Below are 22,133 nucleotides of genomic sequence, written 5' to 3'. Positions count from 1 at the left end.
AAAATAAATTGAAAACAATTATAAACTAATCGAATTATTTATATTCATTAGTTAAAAGCTTCATTTAAGGTGTGGAGACACAATTATGTCAAGAAAAATATTGTCTTAACTTCTTTTCTCAATTTTAAAATATATAAATTTATGTATAAAAATTGTAAAAACATATGAACTTACCCCAAATTCACATATAGACGCATAATTATTGTTATTGTTATATCCTTTAATATCTCTTAATTTACATATATCACTGAAAGAACAAGAAAAGAAGAAGCAAGCGGGGTTAGGTAAGCGCAAGAGAGAGAGAGAGAGAGAGACAAAGAGAGAGAGAGACAGAGCAATGCATACATACGTACGCACATGCATACATAAATCGTGCATTCAAGCCTACATCCAAAAAAATACTATTATCATACGAACAGTCTTATATATATATAAAGTTTTATTCAACGCCTATCTATCTAAGAGCCCTACTTGAATTCATGAGAATCGCATAGTAGGGTAATATTTAAAAATACGTTTCTCTTTATACATGCATGCTTACATGCATACCTATGCACATGACTCTATCATATGCACCCAGCAATCGGTTTAACATGCTTCAAATAACATTTTACATATTAATTCAACATGGGGGTTAGACGGACACGCAGCCATTATCTGTGTGCACACATGCCAAATGTTATTATGGAGAGGTTGTTCCGTCGGTTAATGCGCACGAGTTTTAACCCCGCAGAGAGAACTAATTTGTTTTTATAGATTTATTTTTAAGAATGCTAGTCTTATGCTTTTACCCATTAAATATGTAGTAAAATAAAAATAGGTACTCGCGTGAGAGAGCGGTTTATGTTTAGATTTTATGTGTATTAAAACATATGTGTGTCAAAGTATGCATGTAATTTTTGAGCATAAATACGTATGCATTTTGAAATTAAATCAACTAAATGCATATTTATGCGAAGCATCAATAACTGGATAAAAATGTTATACGATCATATTATGGCACGCGCAGATCAGGTTTGTTGTAAATTATCGATAGCTTGGCCCGGCATGGGTGCTTGTGTTTATCATTCTCATGGCATCACCTAATCAGGCACTCTTAAGGACATCTACTTGATTAAAAACCAACTTAACGTGAGCTTGCATAACGTAGTGCATACAGTAAAAAATACAAATTCCCAGTTCCTGTGCTTTGATCACCAACCAGTCAGACACGCAGTCAGTTTATCAGTCGGGACACACAGTTGTGGATACAATAACCTTTTGTTTACCAGAAACAAGCAATTTAATATTCTTAGAGCTGTAAATTCAAATAGGAACGACAAAACATGCCCAATAACAACTATCACATATCACGCATTGTCTTGTCTTGAAGGTGGTAAACGACGCACTTGGCCGATTGTTTGACGCAAGTACATATAGTTGCTGAAAATAGATGTATTGCCGTACAATAATAGTAGCATATAATAAATTTTTTGATTGGGGATTCTATTTTTAAAGTTACGTTACAATTGTGATAGGGCAATTAATAGTGAGGTCATGATTTAACACTGAAAACCCCTTCAGAAACAACCAAAGGTCGGGGTACATTTATAGGGGCCCTTCCTTACACATGTCTGTGAGTACAATATTCTCTTTGGTCAGTGGCAACTAATCAAATTAAGCATTTGTTTCATTCGTAATAATACTTGAAATTTTTGGATATACTAGAGTCTGGTGTGCTAGCATTTCCAATTCAGCTATGTCAATTGACCATTAAACCAGCAACCGCAGAAATAGCCACGTTTTACGCTCTATTCGGGAGTGGGTGAGAGAGCAACACATGAAACTAGATTGCCCTGATTATCTACCTGTGGTAGATACTCTCCGTGGTGGTTGGGACAGGCGACAGTTGCAAGCTTACTTAGTCCAGTGGCCTATGGCAGGTCCTTGGTCATTCGTGTGCGAGCGCTTTAACAAATCGGTCGAAATCGGACGGTTCCATTATGCAGAACGCAATGTGTTAATAACTAATACAGGACACGCGAGCGAGTGCAGGAAAATGTTAACGATTTACAAGAGACAACGATTGCACGCCTTTTAAATCAATAGGAAATTATTACAAATTTTAATTTATTTAAATTAAAAGTAAATCAAATATAGAAGCTAACAAGAGATCGCACGAAATCGGATGTACGTATATACAAGTGTTACAGTATTTGAGTGAGCCTTAGGTTATTTCGATTGGGATTAATTAAGTGGCATTTGAATAGCTTTAAGTTGAAATCAATAATCGATTATCAATATAAAACTTGAAAAATGACAAAGTCGAATCAATAAACCTTCAATTGCTGTGATTACCTCAATGGCATGGGACTCTGCACAACTGACAAGCCAACCACAACTACTGACGCATCTAGCAAGTCGTAAGCGTAGGACGCTCAGCCAGGTACGATATGTATCTATGTTTCCATCTATTCAGGTTCGTGCTACTTTCAGCAAAGCTATATGGGGTCGAATACCAAGTCAGGTCCCTTGTCAGACAATAGGCAATAGGTCAAATAAATATCAAAAAATTATTGTGTGACGCCCAGCATTGGTCAATTGGAATCTAAGGTCTTGCAACCAGACTCTTCTAAGTAGTGTCCAGAACTTCAGTTAATTGAAAATAAATAAATTACACATATTTGACATTCACCTATTGACAATCAACAACTAGTCGACACTTAATTCAGCAACAAGTTTATTTATTTAACATTTATCGACCCAACTGGACGGAACGGACCTGTGTCCAATGTGCATTATCACACATATTTCCCTACATACTGTATGCGGGTAAAAGGTCATTATAGCCTTGTCCTCGAGTACTACGCTCCGAAATTGGACTCCTACCCATATGCGTAAGCCGAGGCCTTTCAATGGCCACCAGATACACGCATACATGAATACATCTATCCTTTTTATACTATGTACAATGAAGCTTATAGTAAGTAGTTCATGCATACTTTTTGTCAATGGGCCTTGTATATGATTGAAATTAGACCAATTTATGAACAATCAATTGGGCTAGAATTTAGTGCAAGGCTGTAAATGGCAATTTAATATTTCGGTCTGAACCAAAACAGTTGTTTTCACAAAATATGATTTGGTTCAAAAACAAGTTAAACGAACATTTGAGGAAGACTCCAACACAAGTATAAATGAATTAGGCCTCAATTATTGCCATTAACTAATCTTATTTGGTAGAAGGAAACTTTGGGTAGAAATCAAATTTAGCCCGTTTAAAGCTTTCAATATTTTCAGTACAACGGGCAATTTTATATATATTAAAAATAAGATTCGAACCGAAATCTTGCTTCAAGGCTGTGTTTCATGAAACGCAGGAAGTTGATTTGAAACGCGAACCGAATTACTGAGTTTTATTTGGGTTCATTAGGGGGTTCAATTGAGAGAGATTTCTGTCTCATTTATATAGTTTTAATTCAGTTTCTGAACAGAACAGGTTTTCTATGTCGATTCGTTGTTTGCCTCACCTACCTAACTATTCCACTTGGCATTGACACAATTTGGCATGGGACATAACAGAACGCCTTTTGATAAAACCTGTCAAATTAAACTTCTTGTCAATTTAAATTAGCTCTGACAGCTGTCTCTTTTGAAAGTACGTAGCCCCGTACACTTTAAACGTATTCAAACACACATAACCAAACAAACACATTCATATTTGTGCTTATTCAGGGGATTGTAATGTCAAATATAAGTGGCCCATGGGGACTACGATGTATGTGCATATGTATGTATATCTGTTAGCTATTACCAAAATAGAAAAACAAAATAATATCGCAGTAGGAATACGGTAAACAGTTAATTGCTCAATTGCTTAACATACAAATTTAAAGATTCATAACCTCACCTACATACATATATGTGTACAATATATATTGTTATTGGTTTAGAATATGGTTAAAGAACATAAACTTGACTTTTTTAAATAAGTCAACAATAGTCTGGGATTCGAAGGCGGATACTTTATTTCAAGTTAATAACTGGATCACTTAGACACCCATCTACTATAGACTGCACAATTTAAAAAAAAAAATTACTTTTTTTTAAATCAATATTTAGCCTTACATATATATTCAGAAGGCAAGGTTCACAAGCCGAATCAACAAATATTTGCAGTGGTATATATATGTCATTAATATATACAATATCGTTATAATTTTAAGTATAGAATATGGTTACAGACTTTCAACCTTGTTTTTTGAGAAGCAAAAAGATACACTACATCCATATACTAGACTGAAATTCGAAAGCTGATACTTGATTTGCATGTGCCCAAAAAACTTAAGCAATTAATCGACTAAGAAATGCCTAATTTTGAAGTGTTTAATAAAAATTACAAATAATTTTAAGTATCAATACTTTACTTTATAGGTACAGAAACGAAGGTTCACGCACCTCATCTTAAGACAATGGTTCGAGCCGTGAACTTAATCAACGAAATAGTTATATCAGGAGGCTTTGTCTTTGACTTTGTCATATATTCATACAATAAATATTATTATTATCATTTTAAGTATAGAATAAGGTCACATCTATCTAGATCCTGTACTAGTCTGGGATTCGAAAGCGGATACTTGATTTTGAACTGGGTCACTTAAACAACAACTTCTTCTAAGAACTCCAGAATTTGGAAGTTTTCTATTATGAAATAAAAACATTTTTACGAATCAATAATAAATGTAGAAGGCAAGGTTCACGAACCTATCAAATGGCAATGATTCAAACCGTGAGTCGAGTTAACGAAATACTTTTGTCAGGTGGCAACCCTGCAACCCTTCGAAGTGTCGAATAGTGGGAAGCGCTTAAATGTATTTCGGACAAATTATTTCCCATTTATTACTTTCTATTTGTCATATATATATGCATATTGGATGCTTGTTTGCGGTCGAGTGTTATTTATGCCTTTCGACGTTGATCGAACTAACAAATTGAAATGCATAATTAATAATGGGAATAGGGACACATGGAAAGGACCTCGTGCGCTGGCATTGTAGGTCAAATTACTTAAAAGTCATCCAAAAAAGAAAATGGAAAAGTTTTTGTTATACGATTAATGTAAACTGTACAATTACGTTTTATAGAATTCTGTGACGTCCCGACAACGTGTCGCAAATACGACAACATTACGAAAACATGAGCAGTCATGGCGAGCTGAGGGGCAATCCGGGCCGCACATCGAATATATTTCAAATACGAATCGACAGTGTTGACGATGAGAGCCCCGCGCCCATAACGGAGGCCAATTCGCGTGAGGATCTGATTGGCAGTGCAGCGCGCGAGAGCGAGATAGCAGCTGAGCAGTCGGTGTTTCAATTTCCAAGTGAGTTAATTGTGAATCAAATCTTAAATCTAAGCAAAGCCTTCTACTTTTTGCCATTCAAAAGGATTCCTTTCAGTGCCCACTCTACGCAATTCGCATCACAGCTCTTCTTTAAGCCCTTCCCGGCGACAAGTCGTCTCGAGTCCGGCCAAAAGTGAACGCATGATACGCAGCAAGCAGACCAAGATACGCCCCAGAAGACTTAGCCAGGACAGCGGAATAGTGGCCGGCCGTTTGGTTGGTTATGCTGTAAGTCATCCGTTTGCCTGCCAATTGGCAATACTTATATAAGTGTTCCAACAACAGGAGAGCCCTTTGATTGAATTGGATTTGCAATCGCCACCAGTGGAAGCCAGCACCACTGCCACTGATAATATTTACAGCTTTCTGGAGGCAGAGCGACAAGCGGCCAGCCATAGTCCAATGCCAGCGGGTAATCCCCTTACGCCCAAACCCACTTTGGAGCAGAACTCCAGCTCGGCAGCGTACACGGAGAAATGGCTAAACTCCTCGATGGTGCGCGGTAGCAACGGCTCATATTATCAGAAAGTTAACTCCATAGCCATGCCGCTGCCTACGCATCTGGAGACAGATTCAGCAGAGCCGAGTCCCACGCAAGCTTTTGGGCCGCGTGTTGTGGGCAGCCATGATGAGGATATACCTGGTACCGCAATGCGGCGTACGCTGGGCTTAAACCTGAGCCCAACACTGGGCGGACGCAAGTCCAGTCAGGCCGAGGAGTCTGTCCAACAGCCCTATGAAATAGTCGAGTCCTCGCACTCGAATGTGCTGACCGATCAGTTTAGCTACAGGCAATTGTTACCCACAGAACGCAAGACATCTACCGGGGAGAGCAGCATTACCGGCAGCTATCGGAGCAGTCGCAAGGCCAGCAAGAGCAACAGTTTGGCGGGCGATGGCAGTGAGGAGCGCCGCATAAGCAAGCAGGATCGGGAGGGACTCGATCCGGAGTCCCTGATGTTTCGCGACGGGCGACGCAAGGTGGACATGGTGCTGGCCTGGGAAGAGGAGGATCTGGGCGTTATGACGGAAGCGGAAGCACGACGGCGCGATATCAGGCGCAGTTTTATTGAAAATCTTGTTAAAGAGGGCCTCGAAGTGGAGCTGGAGGACAAGTCACAATCGTTCAATGAAAAAACATTTTTCCTCAAGATTCATCTGCCTTGGCGTCTGGAAACTCGTCTGGCCGAGGTCATGAATCTAAAGCTACCCATTAAACGATTCATAACCATTTCCGTTAAGCCATCTTGGGTAAGATAATAGTTGATTTAACTGCGTGTTTATTCCCATAAATATATCACAAATGCTGTAGGATGAGGAGAACGTAGTCATGCGGAATGTGCAGTACTGGAAAGATGTGTGGCAACGCTTAACCAAAAAGATACAGCTTGATCACAGCCTGCTGGAGGGCGAGACAACTTTTAAAGCAGCAACGTCTAATGGCAATCCAGAGGAGCAGTAAGTTTTCACTAGGAGATAACCTGAACCCAGCGCCGACCTTTGACCCACACTTTGGTTTGATTTTTATGAAATTTAAGCTAAAGCCCAATACTGACTACATTTTTGTGGGAAAAAGAGGAAAGTTTTCCACCGAGTAAAATATTCTGAATCTGTGTATACTATACGAGGGTCTATATTCCAATGATCGAGACAGACAGACAGATGGAGAGACTGACGGACATGGCTATACATATATACTTTATGGGGTCGTAGATATTCAATGGGTTCAGGGTACAAAAATCTATTCTCGTTCGATTTATAAATATGTTATCATCTTTATAAAGGTTCATTGTTAAGGATCGTGCCACGGCGTACACGAGTGCCCAGCGCTCGCTTATGGTGATGCAAGTGCTAATACGCACACCCTACGACGAGACCGATCGGAGTGGCATACGACGACTGCTCAATGATGGCACCTATCTGGGCTGTTTTCCATTGCACGAGGGTCGCTACGATCGACCGCATTCGAGTGGCATTTCGTTGGATCGCCGTGTACTGTATCAGACCTGGGCGCATCCTTCGCAGTGGTACAAGAAGCAACCGCTGTGCCTGGTGCGCAAGTACTTCGGGGACAAAATCGCACTCTATTTCAGTTGGTTGGGCTTCTATACCGAAATGCTGGTCTATCCGGCCGTTGTGGGCACTCTTTGCTTTATATATGGACTGGCCACACTGGAGTCGGAGGATAATACGCCCAGCAAGGAGATCTGCAATGAGTACGGCACCGGCAACATAACCCTATGCCCGCTCTGTGATAAGGCCTGCAGCTACCAAAGACTATCCGAATCATGCCTGTTCTCACGACTGACATACCTCTTTGACAATCCATCTACGGTATTTTTCGCAATCTTCATGTCCTTTTGGGGTAATTACACACACACACACACACACACATATGTACATAAATTCCAGATCCTAAGTATCACGTTAATTTTAGCTACCACCTTCCTGGAGCTTTGGAAACGCAAGCAATCGGTGTTAGTGTGGGAATGGGACCTTCATAATGTGGAAATGGATGAGGAGAATCGGCCTGAGTTTGAGACGAATGCGACCACATTTCGAATGAATCCAGTGACACGAGAAAAGGAACCCTATATGTCCACATGGAGTCGTGCCATTCGATTTGTCATAACCGGAAGCGCGGTGCTCTTCATGGTAATAATTAATATTGGCAGGGATAATCTTAGTATACGAGTAATATTCGATCTGATCCTCTACAGATCGCCGTTGTGCTCTCTGCCGTGCTGGGCACCATCATCTACCGCATATCATTGGTCTCGGTCATCTATGGCGGTGGCGGCTTCTTTGTGAAGGAGCATGCCAAACTGTTCACCACAGTGACAGCGGCTTTGATCAATTTGGTGGTCATCATGATATTAACACGTGTAAGTAAAATTGACGCGATTAGGGAACCTTATTAAATCAATTCATTTGCAGATCTATCATCGTATGGCAATTAAGTTAACAAATCTGGAGAATCCACGCACTCATACCGAATACGAGGATTCGTATACGTTCAAGATATTCTTCTTTGAGTTTATGAACTTTTACTCGTCGCTCATCTACATAGCCTTCTTCAAGGGTCGCTTCTTTGACTATCCCGGCGATGATCAGGCGCGACGCAGTGAGTTCTTTCGCCTCAAAAATGATATATGCGATCCGGCGGGTTGCCTCTCCGAGCTATGCATACAATTGGTAGGCAATAAGTTAAAGATTTTGAGTGCGGATTATATGTTTAATATCCTATAGGCTATCATTATGGTGGGCAAACAGTGCTGGAATAACTTTATGGAGTATCTGTTTCCCAAGTTCTGGAACTGGTGGCGCCAGCGAAAGCACAAACAGGTATGCAATAGGATATAAATGAAGATATTTGTGAGTATGGAGGGAATCCTAACAATGTCTTGATTTAAGGCCACAAAAGACGAGTCGCATTTGCACATGGCTTGGGAACAGGACTATCATATGCAGGATCCGGGTCGCTTGGCACTCTTTGACGAGTACCTAGAAATGAGTGAGCGTCCAGTATAATTTGTTGACTGTCCAGAAATAATTTAACATATATATTCTTATATATTCAGTACTCCAGTATGGATTTGTCACATTGTTTGTGGCCGCATTCCCGCTGGCTCCGCTTTTTGCGTTGCTCAACAATGTTGCCGAAATTCGTTTGGATGCCTACAAGATGGTCACACAGGCCAGGCGCCCCTTGGCGGAGCGTGTAGAGGATATTGGTGCGTGGTATGGCATATTGCGCATTATTACCTATACGGCCGTCGTGTCCAATGCTTTTGTGATCGCCTACACAAGCGATTTTATTCCGCGCGTCGTTTATAAGTTCGTCTACTCGGAGTCCCACACTTTGGCTGGCTATATAGAGCACTCCCTGTCCATATTCAATACATCTGACTACAAGGAGGAATGGGGCGCCACAAGCAGCGAAAAAGATCCCGACACCTGCAAATATCGAGGCTATCGGTAAGCCAAACCATAACCAATCAATTTCGAGTCACATTTTAAGATTGTCGTCCTCTGATAGCAATGGCCCCAAGGACTATGAGCCGTATGGGCTTAGTCCGCATTATTGGCATGTATTTGCCGCACGCTTGGCGTTCGTCGTGGTGTTTGAGGTAAACGCGTGCATTAACTAAATTAAACCTAATGTCCAATATATGAACATCGATTTATATCGTTCGTAATAGCATGTGGTTTTTGTCCTAACCGGCATCATGCAGTTCATCATACCCGATGTACCGTCGGAGGTGAAGACACAAATGCAGCGCGAGCAGTTGCTTGCCAAGGAGGCCAAATACCAGCACGGCATCAAGCGAGCGCAGGGAGACAATCAAGACATAATGAGCCTGTTCCGAGACGCTACCAGCCGCAGCTCCATAGCTGGTGGCCAAATGAACGCGCGCGGCAGCTGGGCACGCCGTTTCAGTCGCTTAAGCGATGGCCTGGACGCCCATGTGGAGGTCGCTGCACGTCCGCGTCGTTCGGTGGAGTCCACCGTATGGGAGGTATCCTGACACGAGGAGGAGGCCGAGTGCGAAACCCCAAGTCAAGCTAAAGGATGAGACCGGCAGCATATGCCATAATCTCGATCTCAGCTCTGTAATACCAATGCCTTATGTCGTGTTATTTCATACTCATTTTTTCATCATTTGTGTTTTGTGTAAATAACTTTCGTTTTGAATGTATTATATATAAATAAATAGTAGTCATATTGATCTTATGAATATTTCATTAGAAATGTTCCTGCAAGCAGCCATTTATGCTTTTAATACTGTTCAAATTCCATGATTCAATTCAATTTAGAAGAAGAGTCGTGTAGTTCAATAATAGCTTTATCAATATGTATGTGTGAGCGCAGACTTAAGTATTACAGTAGAAGAAAGGTATATGTAGATTATTGAGATTTTCAACGCCCCCAGTAGGCAGACGGAAAGCAAGACGGACAGGCGGACATTGCACAAATCTAATATAATTCTATCACTTTGTGATCGTATGACAACTATACCTACGATATTATAATCGTATCTAAATATATATATAAGCAATATATATAAATCCATTGGTATTTCAAATTTTTGATATAGTAGTAGTCCGATATTGATAAATTTTAACCAAATTCTATAAAGTACCTTAATCTGTACACTAGTGCTAATGTTTCGGTGCAATATCTACTTAAACAGAACAATAGTCGATTTCAACCAATTGACAGCCCAAAAGAAACCTGTTCATCCCTTTAATTGACTGAGAATTAGATATAGTACATGTATGCCTATAAGTAGTTGGCTTTTCTAGCTGTTATCGCCGCCGTTACCAGAACAACCAGTGGCAGGACGAAATTGTTTACTACCCTAACTCGTCGTCGTCAAACAACTCTCCAAATTTTTCAAAACGACAAAACTTACATTAAAACATGAGCAAGAAACTATCACCGGAAGATGCGTTCTACGAGAATCTAACGTTGGGGCTCATCAAAACTCTCTGTGAGTAGTGTGCTTTAGCCGGGTCGCTTGACTAATCAATTGAATTCCAAAACAATAGCAAGTGTGCCGCGCGTCTGCAATGTTAACCTCGAGCGTCGCCAGCCGCTGAATCCCTGCCAGGTGGTCAATTGGGAGCAGCGGCACTGTGTCTATCTGCCCGAGGATATGAAAAAGTTTTACTTGTCTACCGATGGCTTTGTGCTCAACTGGAGCTATCAATATGCACGTAAGTCTGGAAAGTTTATACGGCATCACGATAAATCCATCATACGAATCCCAACAGCTAACGATGTGCGCCGCGTGGGCTATATACACTTTCCGCACCTGCTGCAGGTAACGCTGCTGCGCGAGAATATCGAGAACACTCACTCGGTAAGCAGCTCCGGCTCTGCGGCTGCGATTAGCAGTGCGCCAACTGTTGCTGCCAAGGACAAATGGGACAATGCCACGCCTATCATTACAGCCAAGACCAAGATATTCGAAATCAACAATATAAATGAGATGGCCAAGGTGAGACGTCCTGTGAAAAGGCACTAGTAGTTATATGGAACTCTAATTTGCAGGTGTGCATGTTGTACGATTCCACCAGTTCGAACAATCCCAGGTTCTATTTGCTCGAGCTGAGCACCCTTAGCTGGCAGTTTCTGGCCGAGACGTTCAGCGAGTATTTGCGCATGGCCATTGCACATTTGGGCCTGCCCTACTGGGAGCTGTGCTTCTCCAGCTTTGGCTTGCCTTCGTGGACAGAGCAGCTGTTTCTGCTGCTAGCTCCACACCTGCTGGAGAAGCACGAGTTGCGGCGCGGACGCATCATCAATCCCGCCTGCGAGCATCCGTACAATATCCTCGATCCGAATATATTCCGCAGCAAACCAAAGGGCACGAACAAGTCCTCGACCAGCAGTTTGAAGTCGCATAACAAGTGAATCCTGGCAGTAAAAATTGTTTTTATTTTGTTAACAAATATGCACACACCGTCTGAAGATAGATTCCCAGATTGTTGTACTGCAACATGAAATGGTTAAATAACGAACACGTGATGTTTTAGATGAGATTTAGTAGAAGTCGGCGCTCTTGTCTTCCAAATCGGCCAGCATTTTGTCCTTGATTTGCGGCCTGGGATCCTCTTTGATTTCGGTGGGCACTGCACCGACTTGTCCCAACATAAACTCCAGCTCATCGAGCGTCAGTTTATCGCCGCGCAGCTCCAGCGGTCCAATGAACTGTTTGCGCATCGCTCCCTCGTGGTATATGAAAATGGTGGGCAGGTTCTTTTCAGGAAAATTTGGTATGCACGTTGTGGCTATGGAGCGCAGGAACTTCGTCTGCGGAAAGCGTACAGCCAGCTGTTGCATGTGGTGGTGTATGAGGGCGCAGAGGGGTACGCCGTTGGCGTACAGATGCAGCACCACCCAGATGCCCTCGCCGGCTTTGGTCACCTCATTGACGTACTCCTGCCCCGATATTTCACGCACGCTGCCGAACCGCGCCTTTTCGGCTATTGCGCGCATCTCCGCGATGCGTCGTTGTCGATACTGTTCCAGCACTGCCTCATCCTCAGAGTCCTCAAGTTCGTCCAGCTCATCCAGCGACATGTCATCGATAAGTTTGTCGCGCTGACCCTCCTGGGGCGGCAGATCTGTGCGTCGCTGGATGACGTCATTCATCATTGCCTGAATTTGGTCCTCTGTGATTTCAGCCTCCTTTTGCCTTGGTCCGATAATTCCCTTTGCGCGCAGCACATCGTTCCACTCGGTATCTTCGTTGGGGTCCTATAGCAAATACTATTTAATTAAGTTTCCATTCAGAAAATGCTCGGCGCACTCGTGCGTTTCGTTTTAGATGTGTTTTTACCAAATATGGATATAAAAGAATGCACATGCTTAAAGATATTTACATATATACATACAGAAATAAGCAATGAAAAATGAACCAATGATGAGGAAAAGGCGTTGTGTAGTGGCTTTTAACTTACCTGCATTTTATTTGAGTTATTTGCTTATGTAGCACACGATTTAATATATTAATATAACGTTAATTTTCACTTATGACTGTAACTAAATATAAAATGATATGACTAATAAATTTTGGTAAACAGCGGTAAATGCTCAAAATGTAATGTTAAAAATCCCAAAATAGCATTTAGGTTGTTTTCAGAAAATACTGCACTGTATTTAACAGAGCTGTTAAAAAACATTTCTATGTTATGTGGCACCTGACTGAGAAGCGCTATAAGTCGAATCATAGCAGGCATCTTCTGTCAGCACTCTCACTAAGGATTAACAGAAAGTGTTAGTGCACATTATGATTACTGCTGTTAAATTAAAAGACATATGTTAATGGCAATCACTGTAAACGCTTTTGCTCTGTAAAACGCTGCACCGGTCATATGTTAAGCAACAGGTTATTTATTTTATATACATACATAAGGGTCACACAGTGCCAGCATGAATGCTGTACATATAGGTAGACGTTTTACAGCACTAGCTGTTCTAAAATTTAAGCCGTTACGGTTTATGAATATTTGAAAATAGGTATTTATCTCAGCGGAGAAAATAATATTGAAAAATAAATTCACATGAATATTACCTTTCTAGACCCTAATGCGATTTAACTCTAACTTGAATTAGGCCGCATTAAAACTTCTGATATTAAGCACATACGGAACACTAGCAACATTTAATTGATATTGGAACTTACAAAAAGCAATTAAGAAATATAATATTCAATTATAGACTATAGCAAGACGCTGTTTAACTCGTAAAAGTTTCGGCCCCGTTTATTATTGACAGGTCTAAAATCGATAAATAAGGTCGAAATACAGAGTTTCAATTTACAAACGCAGGGAATGTATTTTTTATTATCTGTCATAACTTTTATTCGAATCTGTCTTTTTTTCATTTGCTTTTGCTAATTAAACAATTTAATTAGTGAAATTAACGTACGCCATCAAAATTCAAAAAGTTTCGCATGCGTACTGCTTGAGTTATTTTCTTTAGATTTTATACATCGATTCATATATATGTAAGTATATATGTATATTTTATAACTCTATTGCACAATGCAATAAAACGTTTAATTTGTTGTTTTGTATATTTTACTTATTTCGTTTTTTTTTCTTTCTGTGAATTATTATTTGGTATTTAAGCTTATAGCTGTGCTTTTGCACACTCAACACATTTGATGCTCTGTCATGAAAATAATTTACGTATAATTAACTTAATTAACAAATCCTTTTAAGCGTACCTCAAAGTATACATACAATTAACAATAAGTTCGATTAACTGTAATTAATTCATTTACCTAAAATTTAATACAAGTATTTAAAGTAATGCCTAAGAAAACAGCTGTTGGAAGTTTCTTAAAGTTGAGCGCGCGCATTTAACTAACCTTTATTTATATTTATTTGTATTTTATATATGTATTTTCTATATATTTAGTTTATGCGTTGAAATGTGAAACATGAAGGTCTGCAACAAACTTGTGCCTAAACATTTAGTTAAATTCAATTCGATTTTCATTTTAGTTTTTAGTTTTATTCACTTTATTTACGTATTTTACGTTTTTTTTAATTAATATTTTTTAATGTTGTATTTTTGCTGCTGTAATTTTTTATTTTTTTTATTTAATTTTTTTATCTGAGCATATTTGACCTTGCTGTCGGCCACGCCCACTTCTGTATGCTATATGTTTTTTATTTGATGAGTATATTCAACAGTTTTACATTTATTTATCTAAGTGCGGCGAGGAAACACCCGACAAAAAGTAAGAGACTAATTTTAAGCGAGAGTCGCTCGACAGGTAAATAAATAATTAACAAACCTAAATAGTTAAAATCTAATAAAACTATTGCAACACGTAGCTTTAAGAAATTGCTTAAAATTGTCAATTTATTTATAAATTGCATATTAGTTTAGATGAAAACTCGAGATCTTTATACAAATGAGTGAAACCATATTTTCTTTTTTTTTTCTTCTAGTATTTCGTCAGGTGTTTCCACATCATCGAAAATCAGATTAATTTTTGGCACAAACTTTGACTAACGCTCTCTCTTTTGCTCTGCCGCTGCTCAGATCTGCCCAGATCAGCGTATCAGTTGATGCCCAACAGTCTTTTGAACGCGCGTCTATAGTCCAAATTGAATATCGTATAGATGACCGGATTCAGGCCGGAGTTAATGTAACCCAGCCAGGTGATAAAGTTCTTGAACTTGTTTGTGGGACAGCAGCTCTGGCAGAATGGCAAAATCACGTACATCAGAAAGAAGGGCAGCCAGCAGATGACAAAGACGCCCATGATGATGCCCAGGGTGCGGGCCGCCCGTCGCTCCTTCGACAGCGAGATCTTCTGCTTCTCCTCGATGAACTGATTAACGGTGCTCGGCTTCTTCTGCAGCGCCGGGACAGCAGCTGCGCCCGTCGACGACGACTGTGGTGGTGTCAGCTTTAGCGAGGTTTGCTCCTCGGCCTGGGTCACGCAAACCTAATTAATTTTATTCAAATATTTATGGTGGGGTTAGAGTTCATTCTTGACATAAGTCATGCCAACTAATATAATATTATAGATATATATATGTGATCTGTTAGAGATAAACCCATCCGACTTAGTCAATTTTCTTCAAATTTTAGATAGTACACTCAAAAAATGTTTTCCCAAATTTCAGAAAAACAAATTTTCGCTATTTCAGTAAATATTTCTGAAATATGAGAACTTTCTTTTAACATAAATTTTCTGAAATTTAGAGTGTTCTTAGTTAATTCCGGCATTTAATTTTTATGTAAGAGTTTCAAAATTAATTTGAAGTCAATCGGACAAGACAATAACAAGAAATGTGGATTTAGAAACAAATGTGAAACAAAATTTCATGAGTTTGAACCAGAAACTTCACCTTCATTTCCACCAATTGGAGGTGAATTTTTCGAAACGTGTGAAACACCTTTTAAATGGATGTGAACACAGATCTTTAAAAACAAATTTGAGCTTTAAAACTTTTTTTGAAATAAGTTTGAGCTCGTTCGAATGGCAAACATTAAGTTTTCTAAAACTATTTTCCCCCTATTTTCCACGCTTAAACACATATTCATTAAATTTGTATGTTAGTTTTCAAAATAATTTAAAAGCCGATCGGACGAAATTGCTACATAAAACTAAATCCATCCAGATATAATTGTGAGATAGGTCTCTAATGAATTTTCATAAAGATACTTGCAAATAAGTTTCAACCAGAAAATCGATCAAATAGTTAATACCCATTTCCACCTAGGAATGTGGTGGATTTGCCGAAAAGTGTGAAACACCTCTTAAATGGATTTGAGCAAAGATCTCTGAAAATGAGCACACTTGCTGGTAGAATTTCCGAATCACCAATCAGTCAGTCAGTCAGTCAGTCAGTCAGTCAGTCATTCAGACAATCAGAACAAATAGCTTTTTATAAGTAGTATATAGATCTGAATAACTAACCTGTATGCAACCTTTGGGATCGCTGCCGCTCTCTGTGCTTATCTCTGGATCCGATTTGCCGGCGGCATTGTTGCTGTTGGCTTGTGGCAGCAACTGTTGCTCCCCGTGCGGCTCGCAGGCCGACGACGATGACTGGGAGCGGCGACCACTGCGCCCCTTGCCGTGCTTAATGGAGTCCTTGATCTTGGCACGACGCGACTTTTTGACCAGGACAACGACGTGTTGCTGTTGTTGCTGCTGCTGCTGCTCCTTGTTCGGCTCCGGCTGTGCGTGTGTCTCGCTGCTGAGGCTCTCCTGATCGTTGTGTATCATGGGCGTGGCAAAGTTGGCGCGATCCCGTCCGCAGCAGAGCCAACTGCTGCACAGGCTGCCCAGGGCGCGCGCCTTGGAGCTGGTCGAGCTGCCACCGGCTGCCGCCGCCGCTCCGCTGGCATTGATGGCCTCCAGCTCTGTGGACTTCAATGCGATGGTATTCAACTTGTTCGCCTTGGCGCGCTCACGCAGGCGCCGTCGCGTGGCCACAAAGATCTCGATGTACACAATGGTCATGATGATCAGCGGTATGAAGAACGAGCCCAGCGACGAGTAGATGACATAGCCGCGCTGCGAGGTCAGCTCACAGGGCGTGGCGCTGGTAAACTCATCCGGCCAATCGTTCCAGCCAATTAGCGGCGGGCTGCTAATCAGCAGCGACAGCAGCCACACGCCGGAGATCAGCAGCAGGACACGACCCACCGTCCGCTTCTGGGCATAGTTAATCGGATCGGTTATTGCCCAATAACGATCCAGGGCAATGGCGCACAGATTCAGTATGGACGAGGTGCAGCAGAGCACATCGCAGGTGAGCCACAGCTTGCACAGATGTATGCCGAACTCCCAGCGACCCAGTATGGAGTAGGCCACATTAAATGGCAGCACCAGCAGGGCCACCGTCAAATCCGCGACAGCCAGCGAGACAATAAAAAAGTTCTGGACAATGCGCAGCGGCTTGTAGGTGAAGACGCTCAGTATGACCAGAATGTTGCCAATGATGGTCAGCACGATGATGATGGAGAGCACCAGCGCCGTGAGCAGCGCCTCCCATTCCGGCACCGCCAGCTGCACGCCCAGAAAGCTGCCCTGCAGCTCCTCCACCGCCAGGGCGCCGCATTCATGCGTTGTCTCCACAATTGTTGCAGCTGTCGCTGTCGCCGTTGCCGTCGTCAGGCTGTCCACCAGCGAGCCCGATAGATTTGCCGCCAGGGCGGCGGTTGTTGTGGATGCCGCTGCCGCTGCTGTCTCCACTGTGGCTGCACTGCGTCCGTTGCCAGATGCTGGCACCGACGCCGCCTTTGCTGCCGCTGTGGATGCCTCTGGCGTGCTGTTGACGGCTGCAGCAGCTGTCAGCGCTGCCGCGGCCACCGTTGTGGTGACATTTATGAACAAGATTTGATCTGCCGATGGCATTTTGACATTCTGCTATCGCTGCCAACCAGCCGCCTTCTCGCTTCGTCCTTCGTCCTGCTGCGGCTGTTCCTTATGCTGCTTTCTGCTATTTTTTATTTTATTTTATTTTTTGTTTGCTGCAAAACAGTTTTTGGTGAAAATGCAATTTCCTATTATTGACATATTTATATTATTATATTTTAGAAAAGATAACCATATCATAAAGCTATATTTTGGTAGATAGATAGATATTTGTTATAACTGAATAAACACGTAGACGCGTGTCATTTAATTGAACAACAAGGATTCCAATTCCAGGCTAGTTAATGGATATAGTATTGTCTTGGCCGAATGCCATTTAAAAAAAGGCTTGGATGAGGCTGGCTTAGTTCCCGATCGCCAATTTAGCTTCAGGCGCGGTCATGGAAAACCCAGAACAATGTCATAGGGTTGTACCCTGAACCCTCTTCTTCCAACAGGCGATAGGTATAAAATGATACTTGATACTTGATATGTATATACTATTCTAGAAGCTACATGTCAAGTTTGGTGACTCTAGCTCATATTATTTACCGAAATTGCCCAAAAAAACATGATTTCGATATCGATTTTTATCGATAACTTGGAAACGGGGCAAGTTGTCGAATATCGGAAACAAACTCGTTTTGCGCGGGGACTAGGAGGACGTACAGCTAAAATTTAAAAGTCAATGTCTCTAGCTCTTATAGGTTCTGAGATCCTTGCGTTCATACATACAGACAGACGGACGGACGGACGTCTGAGGGATAGACAGACATGGCTACATCAATCCGAATGTTGATGCTGATTTACATTATATACATTATTTAATCGATCTTTTTTAATATATATCTTTATGAATCTTTATATATATAATATATCTTCACAACATATGCTATATTATAGTCATGTGAGGAATATTGCGTGAATTCAATATTTGTACTAAGAAATAGTAAATTGAAAATTATAAAAATAAAATATAAAATATCGCTACTTAGAAAAAAATAGATTTATAAAAGTTAAATTACTTTATATTCAACCTATTAATTCAACTGATTTTTTATTTCACAATTTTGTATCGCATTTTAATCCCTTTGGGAGCAATGCAATCGGAAAGTTGGCTTATGAGAAAACAAACCATAAAAGCAAGTTAAAACTGTCATGTCAAATTATTTACAAGTTGTTCGCAAACATGCAAAACAGGAGGAGGAAGAAAAATGATAACACAAAGTGCCCAAAACACTTCAATAAGCGAAAAAGGTTCAATATCATTCGACTCAATGTGAAGCAAGGCAGAGCCAAAAAAAAAAAAGGTCTTCCGGATGAGGGTCTTGTCAGAAAGCCATTAACAATTTAGTAGTTGACAATTTTCGCATTAGTCGTTAAATAAAAGGAAGCTAACTAATTAAAAATGCCAGCCAAAGTAAAATGACAGCTGTAAAATAATACACCGCAAGCAACATTCACTTTAAATACGCTCGAGAAAATTGTAATAAAATATGATATGACAGCTGCTACCCGATTATGTGGCTGACCTCAAGGATTTCAGGACAAGTCAAATAAACCGGATACACGTGCTGGTATGGCTTGGAAAAGTAGGCGGGGTTAGAGAGTTGGGAATAATATTGTCAATAATATTCTGGGTCGTTAAGTTGCTGCAGTCATCGTTAGAGGAGTTGTCTAGTCATTTATGAAGATGAACAGCGAGGATGCTAGTTCGAATCCAATTCCAAGCTAGTTTGTAAATTGAGTATGCTCTTAGACAAAAAAATACACCAAGTATACCACGGCTATTTAAAAAAGTTAGTTGAATAGTTTGTAAATAAGAGTCTTTTAGTCGGGTGTGCCCGACTAGGGAATACCCTGAACCTTCCTTTATCAGACAATGTAAACTCATATTTTATTCAAAAACTTCTTTGTTTCTTAACCGATCTTAATGCAGTTCTCTGCAGCTAATCTGTATATGCTACAGAATGTTCGTATATTCTTAAAAAAGGCCATTAAATTCTGGCTTAAAATGGTGGTTGATTTATATTTTTTTTTATTTTGCATAATGGGGCTGGCAGAAAAGTGGCGATAGTTATAAAATAAAAGATACTTGATTTGCATATACTATTCTAGAAGCAACATGTCAGGTTTGGCGACTCCAGGTCTTAAAATCTACGAAATTTGCTTAAAAAAGGGATCTCTTGATCGATTTTTATCGATTGCTTAGAAACGGGGCAATATATCGATTATCGGAAACAAACTCGCGGCCACTAGAATGAGTCTCCAGCTCTTATAATTTCTGAGATCGACGCGCTCATACATACGGACAGATGGGCGGACATGGCTAGATCGACTCGGCTATTGAATATATGTATATACTTGATATGGTCGGAGATGCTTCCTTCTGTCTGTTACATACATTTACACAAAACTATTATACCCTTTAGGGTATAAAAAAACAACGAGACTTGCAGATGGCCTATATCGACTGGATAAATCGACTCGGCTTTTGCTACTGAACAAGAATATATGTTATGCAGTCGCAAAAGTCATCTTTGCTTTACACATTTCGTGACACAATTTGACATAACGAGTATGTAATCTTACAGAGCGGACACACAAGCTGCCGACAGCCATTTGGACAGTTATCGTGACTTTTGGCCTTAAAATCTTGGCCCCTGCCAAGCAAGTGGCTAATCTTGTGCGAGTCTATAAATTGCACATAATTGTTACGCCGTATTTTTGCCGCCTTCAACGCTTGACACATTTATCCGCTTAGCCTCCTTGCCTCGTGCCGCCAGCAAGTGCAGCCAGCAGTCGCTTCTTGCCACAGGCAGCTGCAGCATTCACAACTAAACAGAAAAAAAAAAACATTAATCAAAATAACCGGCTCATAAAATGCGCGCACGCGACCAAAAAATAAGAAAGAAGAAAAAGTTCGGGAAAAACATTTTCATTCAGGCCAAAAACTGTTTGCCTCGTATTTCATGACGTTTTTTTTGGGGGTATTTTTTTGTTGGCGGCTTTTAGAGGCTTTTCCGCACATGAACCTGAAGCTCACCTTGATTTCTGTCTGCGGGGCTAAGCTTTAAGTGAGTTGCGCTTGGTGATTTTTTTCACTTGAGTTTTTGGCAACAAGAATTAGTCACAAAGTTTTGCAATCGCTTTTTCTGAGCTGCGCAGTGTGACCAGAGCACAGAGTGTGCAAAATCAAGAGAGACCGTCTGCTATCACTAAGCTGATTAGCCACAATAATTGAATAAATGCAGAGCTCGACACTTAACTCTGCTGCGGACTGGACGCTTAGCAATAAGCTGATTAGAAAGCGTTTATGATTACAACGCGCCCACACACACACACACTTGGTTTTCTATGATGTGTGTGTGTGTGTGTGTGTGCGTGTGTGTGGCTGTGCTATGAAAAGCTTTAGCTAAGTTGCCTTGAGTTTTCTATTCGCAAATGCTTTGCACTTTTCTTTTCAGTTTGGATTTGCATACATTCATATCTGTGCAAAAGTTTTCATGGCATGACCTTGAGTGTGTGTGATATGGCATGATAATATTCACACACACACACACACACACACACACACACACAGATAAACACGCAATCACACAGATGTGAGGCGTGGTTTTTTGGCTGAGCTGTCATTAGCAAAACTTGCCAAGTTTTTCCTCTATTAAGAACGTGGTTAGCCTGTTTGTTCGTCTTCTATTATAATTTCTAGCTCTCTAATTTGTGTTTGTAATAAAATTTGTGACAGCTTTAATATAGTTTTATATTTAGCTGAAAGTCTACTCGAAAAGCAGCGCCTAATTATTAATTAATCGAATTAATTGTCAAATTTTAAGTTCACTTTTAAATTTCGTACTTCGCGGGAACTAGGAGGACATAAGTTAAGTCTCTAGCTCTTATACATACGGGCAGACGGACCGACAGACAGACAGACCGACAGACATGGCTCGACTCGGCTATTAATGCTTATCAAGAATATATATACTTTATGTGGTCGGAGATGCTTCCTTCTGCCTGTTACATACATTTGCACAAATACATTAAACCTTTTTACTCCTTTTTAATCGGTTCAGGGTACAAAATTATGTCTGTAAATGGGAAAAATAATAAGAAAAAATGTAAAAAAAAATAAAAAAAAATTATTGCTTCAGGAATACAGTTCAACTCCGATTAGATAAACCTTCTTTCGCAGGCTTTTCCACGGAAAAGGGGCACCAAACTTATTTTAATAAACTGTTTTTAAGCAAATTAAAAAGCGAAAATTCTCCGGCATATTAGCCACAAAAATGAGAGAGAGAGATGGAGAGGAATGAATGGAAAGGATAAATAATAAAACAGCATAAAAGAAA

General features: G+C 40.6%; 5 protein-coding genes and 1 long non-coding RNA gene across 10 annotated transcripts in view; 3 read left to right on the top strand and 3 right to left on the bottom strand.

The window, feature by feature from the left end:
* Positions 1–211, bottom strand: part of LOC135433370 (peritrophin-44) — a 40,960-nt gene extending 40,749 nt beyond the window's left edge. The window contains exon 1 of the mRNA XM_064689393.1: positions 175–211. The gene's annotated coding sequence lies outside the window, so the exon portion shown is untranslated. The remainder of the gene's footprint in view (positions 1–174) is intronic.
* Positions 212–4,953: 4,742 nt separating this feature from the next.
* LOC135433147 (anoctamin-4) lies at positions 4,954–10,098 on the top strand. 2 transcript variants are annotated; one of them, XM_064689114.1, is made up of 14 exons: positions 4,954–5,032; positions 5,124–5,362; positions 5,439–5,611; positions 5,669–6,634; positions 6,696–6,841; positions 7,168–7,748; positions 7,821–8,038; positions 8,104–8,268; positions 8,321–8,578; positions 8,633–8,728; positions 8,798–8,897; positions 8,965–9,361; positions 9,423–9,513; positions 9,586–10,098. In XM_064689114.1, exons 2-14 carry the CDS (start codon positions 5,176–5,178, stop codon positions 9,910–9,912), a joined length of 3,705 nt encoding a protein of 1,234 aa, XP_064545184.1. In that variant the 5' UTR covers positions 4,954–5,032; positions 5,124–5,175; the 3' UTR covers positions 9,913–10,098. The 2 variants fall into 2 exon arrangements, with proteins under 2 accessions (XP_064545184.1, XP_064545183.1); XM_064689113.1 differs by having other exon boundaries at positions 4,955–5,032; positions 5,427–5,611.
* A 329-nt stretch (positions 10,099–10,427) lies between these two features.
* Positions 10,428–11,911, top strand: LOC135433149 (tubulin polyglutamylase complex subunit 2). The gene is made up of 4 exons (XM_064689116.1): positions 10,428–10,878; positions 10,937–11,104; positions 11,162–11,388; positions 11,442–11,911. Exons 1-4 carry the CDS (start codon positions 10,809–10,811, stop codon positions 11,802–11,804), a joined length of 828 nt encoding a protein of 275 aa, XP_064545186.1. The 5' UTR covers positions 10,428–10,808; the 3' UTR covers positions 11,805–11,911.
* viaf (viral IAP-associated factor) lies at positions 11,808–13,008 on the bottom strand. The gene is made up of 2 exons (XM_064689115.1): positions 12,854–13,008; positions 11,808–12,650 (listed from the first exon to the last, which is right to left on the bottom strand). Exons 1-2 carry the CDS (start codon positions 12,857–12,859, stop codon positions 11,934–11,936), a joined length of 723 nt encoding a protein of 240 aa, XP_064545185.1. The 5' UTR covers positions 12,860–13,008; the 3' UTR covers positions 11,808–11,933.
* A 730-nt stretch (positions 13,009–13,738) lies between these two features.
* On the top strand, positions 13,739–15,456 carry LOC135433254 (uncharacterized). 4 transcript variants are annotated; one of them, XR_010437047.1, is made up of 3 exons: positions 13,741–13,902; positions 14,522–14,679; positions 14,858–15,456. It is a non-coding gene; the product is annotated as an uncharacterized LOC135433254 (long non-coding RNA). The 4 variants fall into 4 exon arrangements; XR_010437048.1 differs by having other exon boundaries at positions 13,744–13,902; positions 14,597–14,679; XR_010437049.1 differs by having other exon boundaries at positions 13,746–13,902; positions 14,618–14,679.
* The window catches only part of Oct-TyrR (Octopamine-Tyramine receptor), a 43,807-nt gene continuing 36,481 nt past the window's right edge, over positions 14,808–22,133 (bottom strand). Inside the window, exons 3-4 of the mRNA XM_064689268.1 lie at positions 16,339–17,900; positions 14,808–15,360 (exon numbers count right to left, since the gene is read on the bottom strand). Coding sequence (XP_064545338.1) covers positions 14,971–15,360; positions 16,339–17,784 — 1,836 coding nt within the window. The 5' untranslated portion in view covers positions 17,785–17,900 and the 3' untranslated portion in view covers positions 14,808–14,970. The remainder of the gene's footprint in view (positions 15,361–16,338; positions 17,901–22,133) is intronic.

This window comes from Drosophila montana, unplaced genomic scaffold (genome assembly GCF_035044405.1).
Source record: "Drosophila montana isolate Dmon_TW-CO22-7 unplaced genomic scaffold, ASM3504440v1 contig_3217_1, whole genome shotgun sequence".
Taxonomy (NCBI): domain Eukaryota; kingdom Metazoa; phylum Arthropoda; class Insecta; order Diptera; family Drosophilidae; genus Drosophila; species Drosophila montana.
The sequence above is the reverse complement of the archived record's forward strand: the minus strand, read 5'-3'. Positions and strand labels throughout refer to the sequence as shown.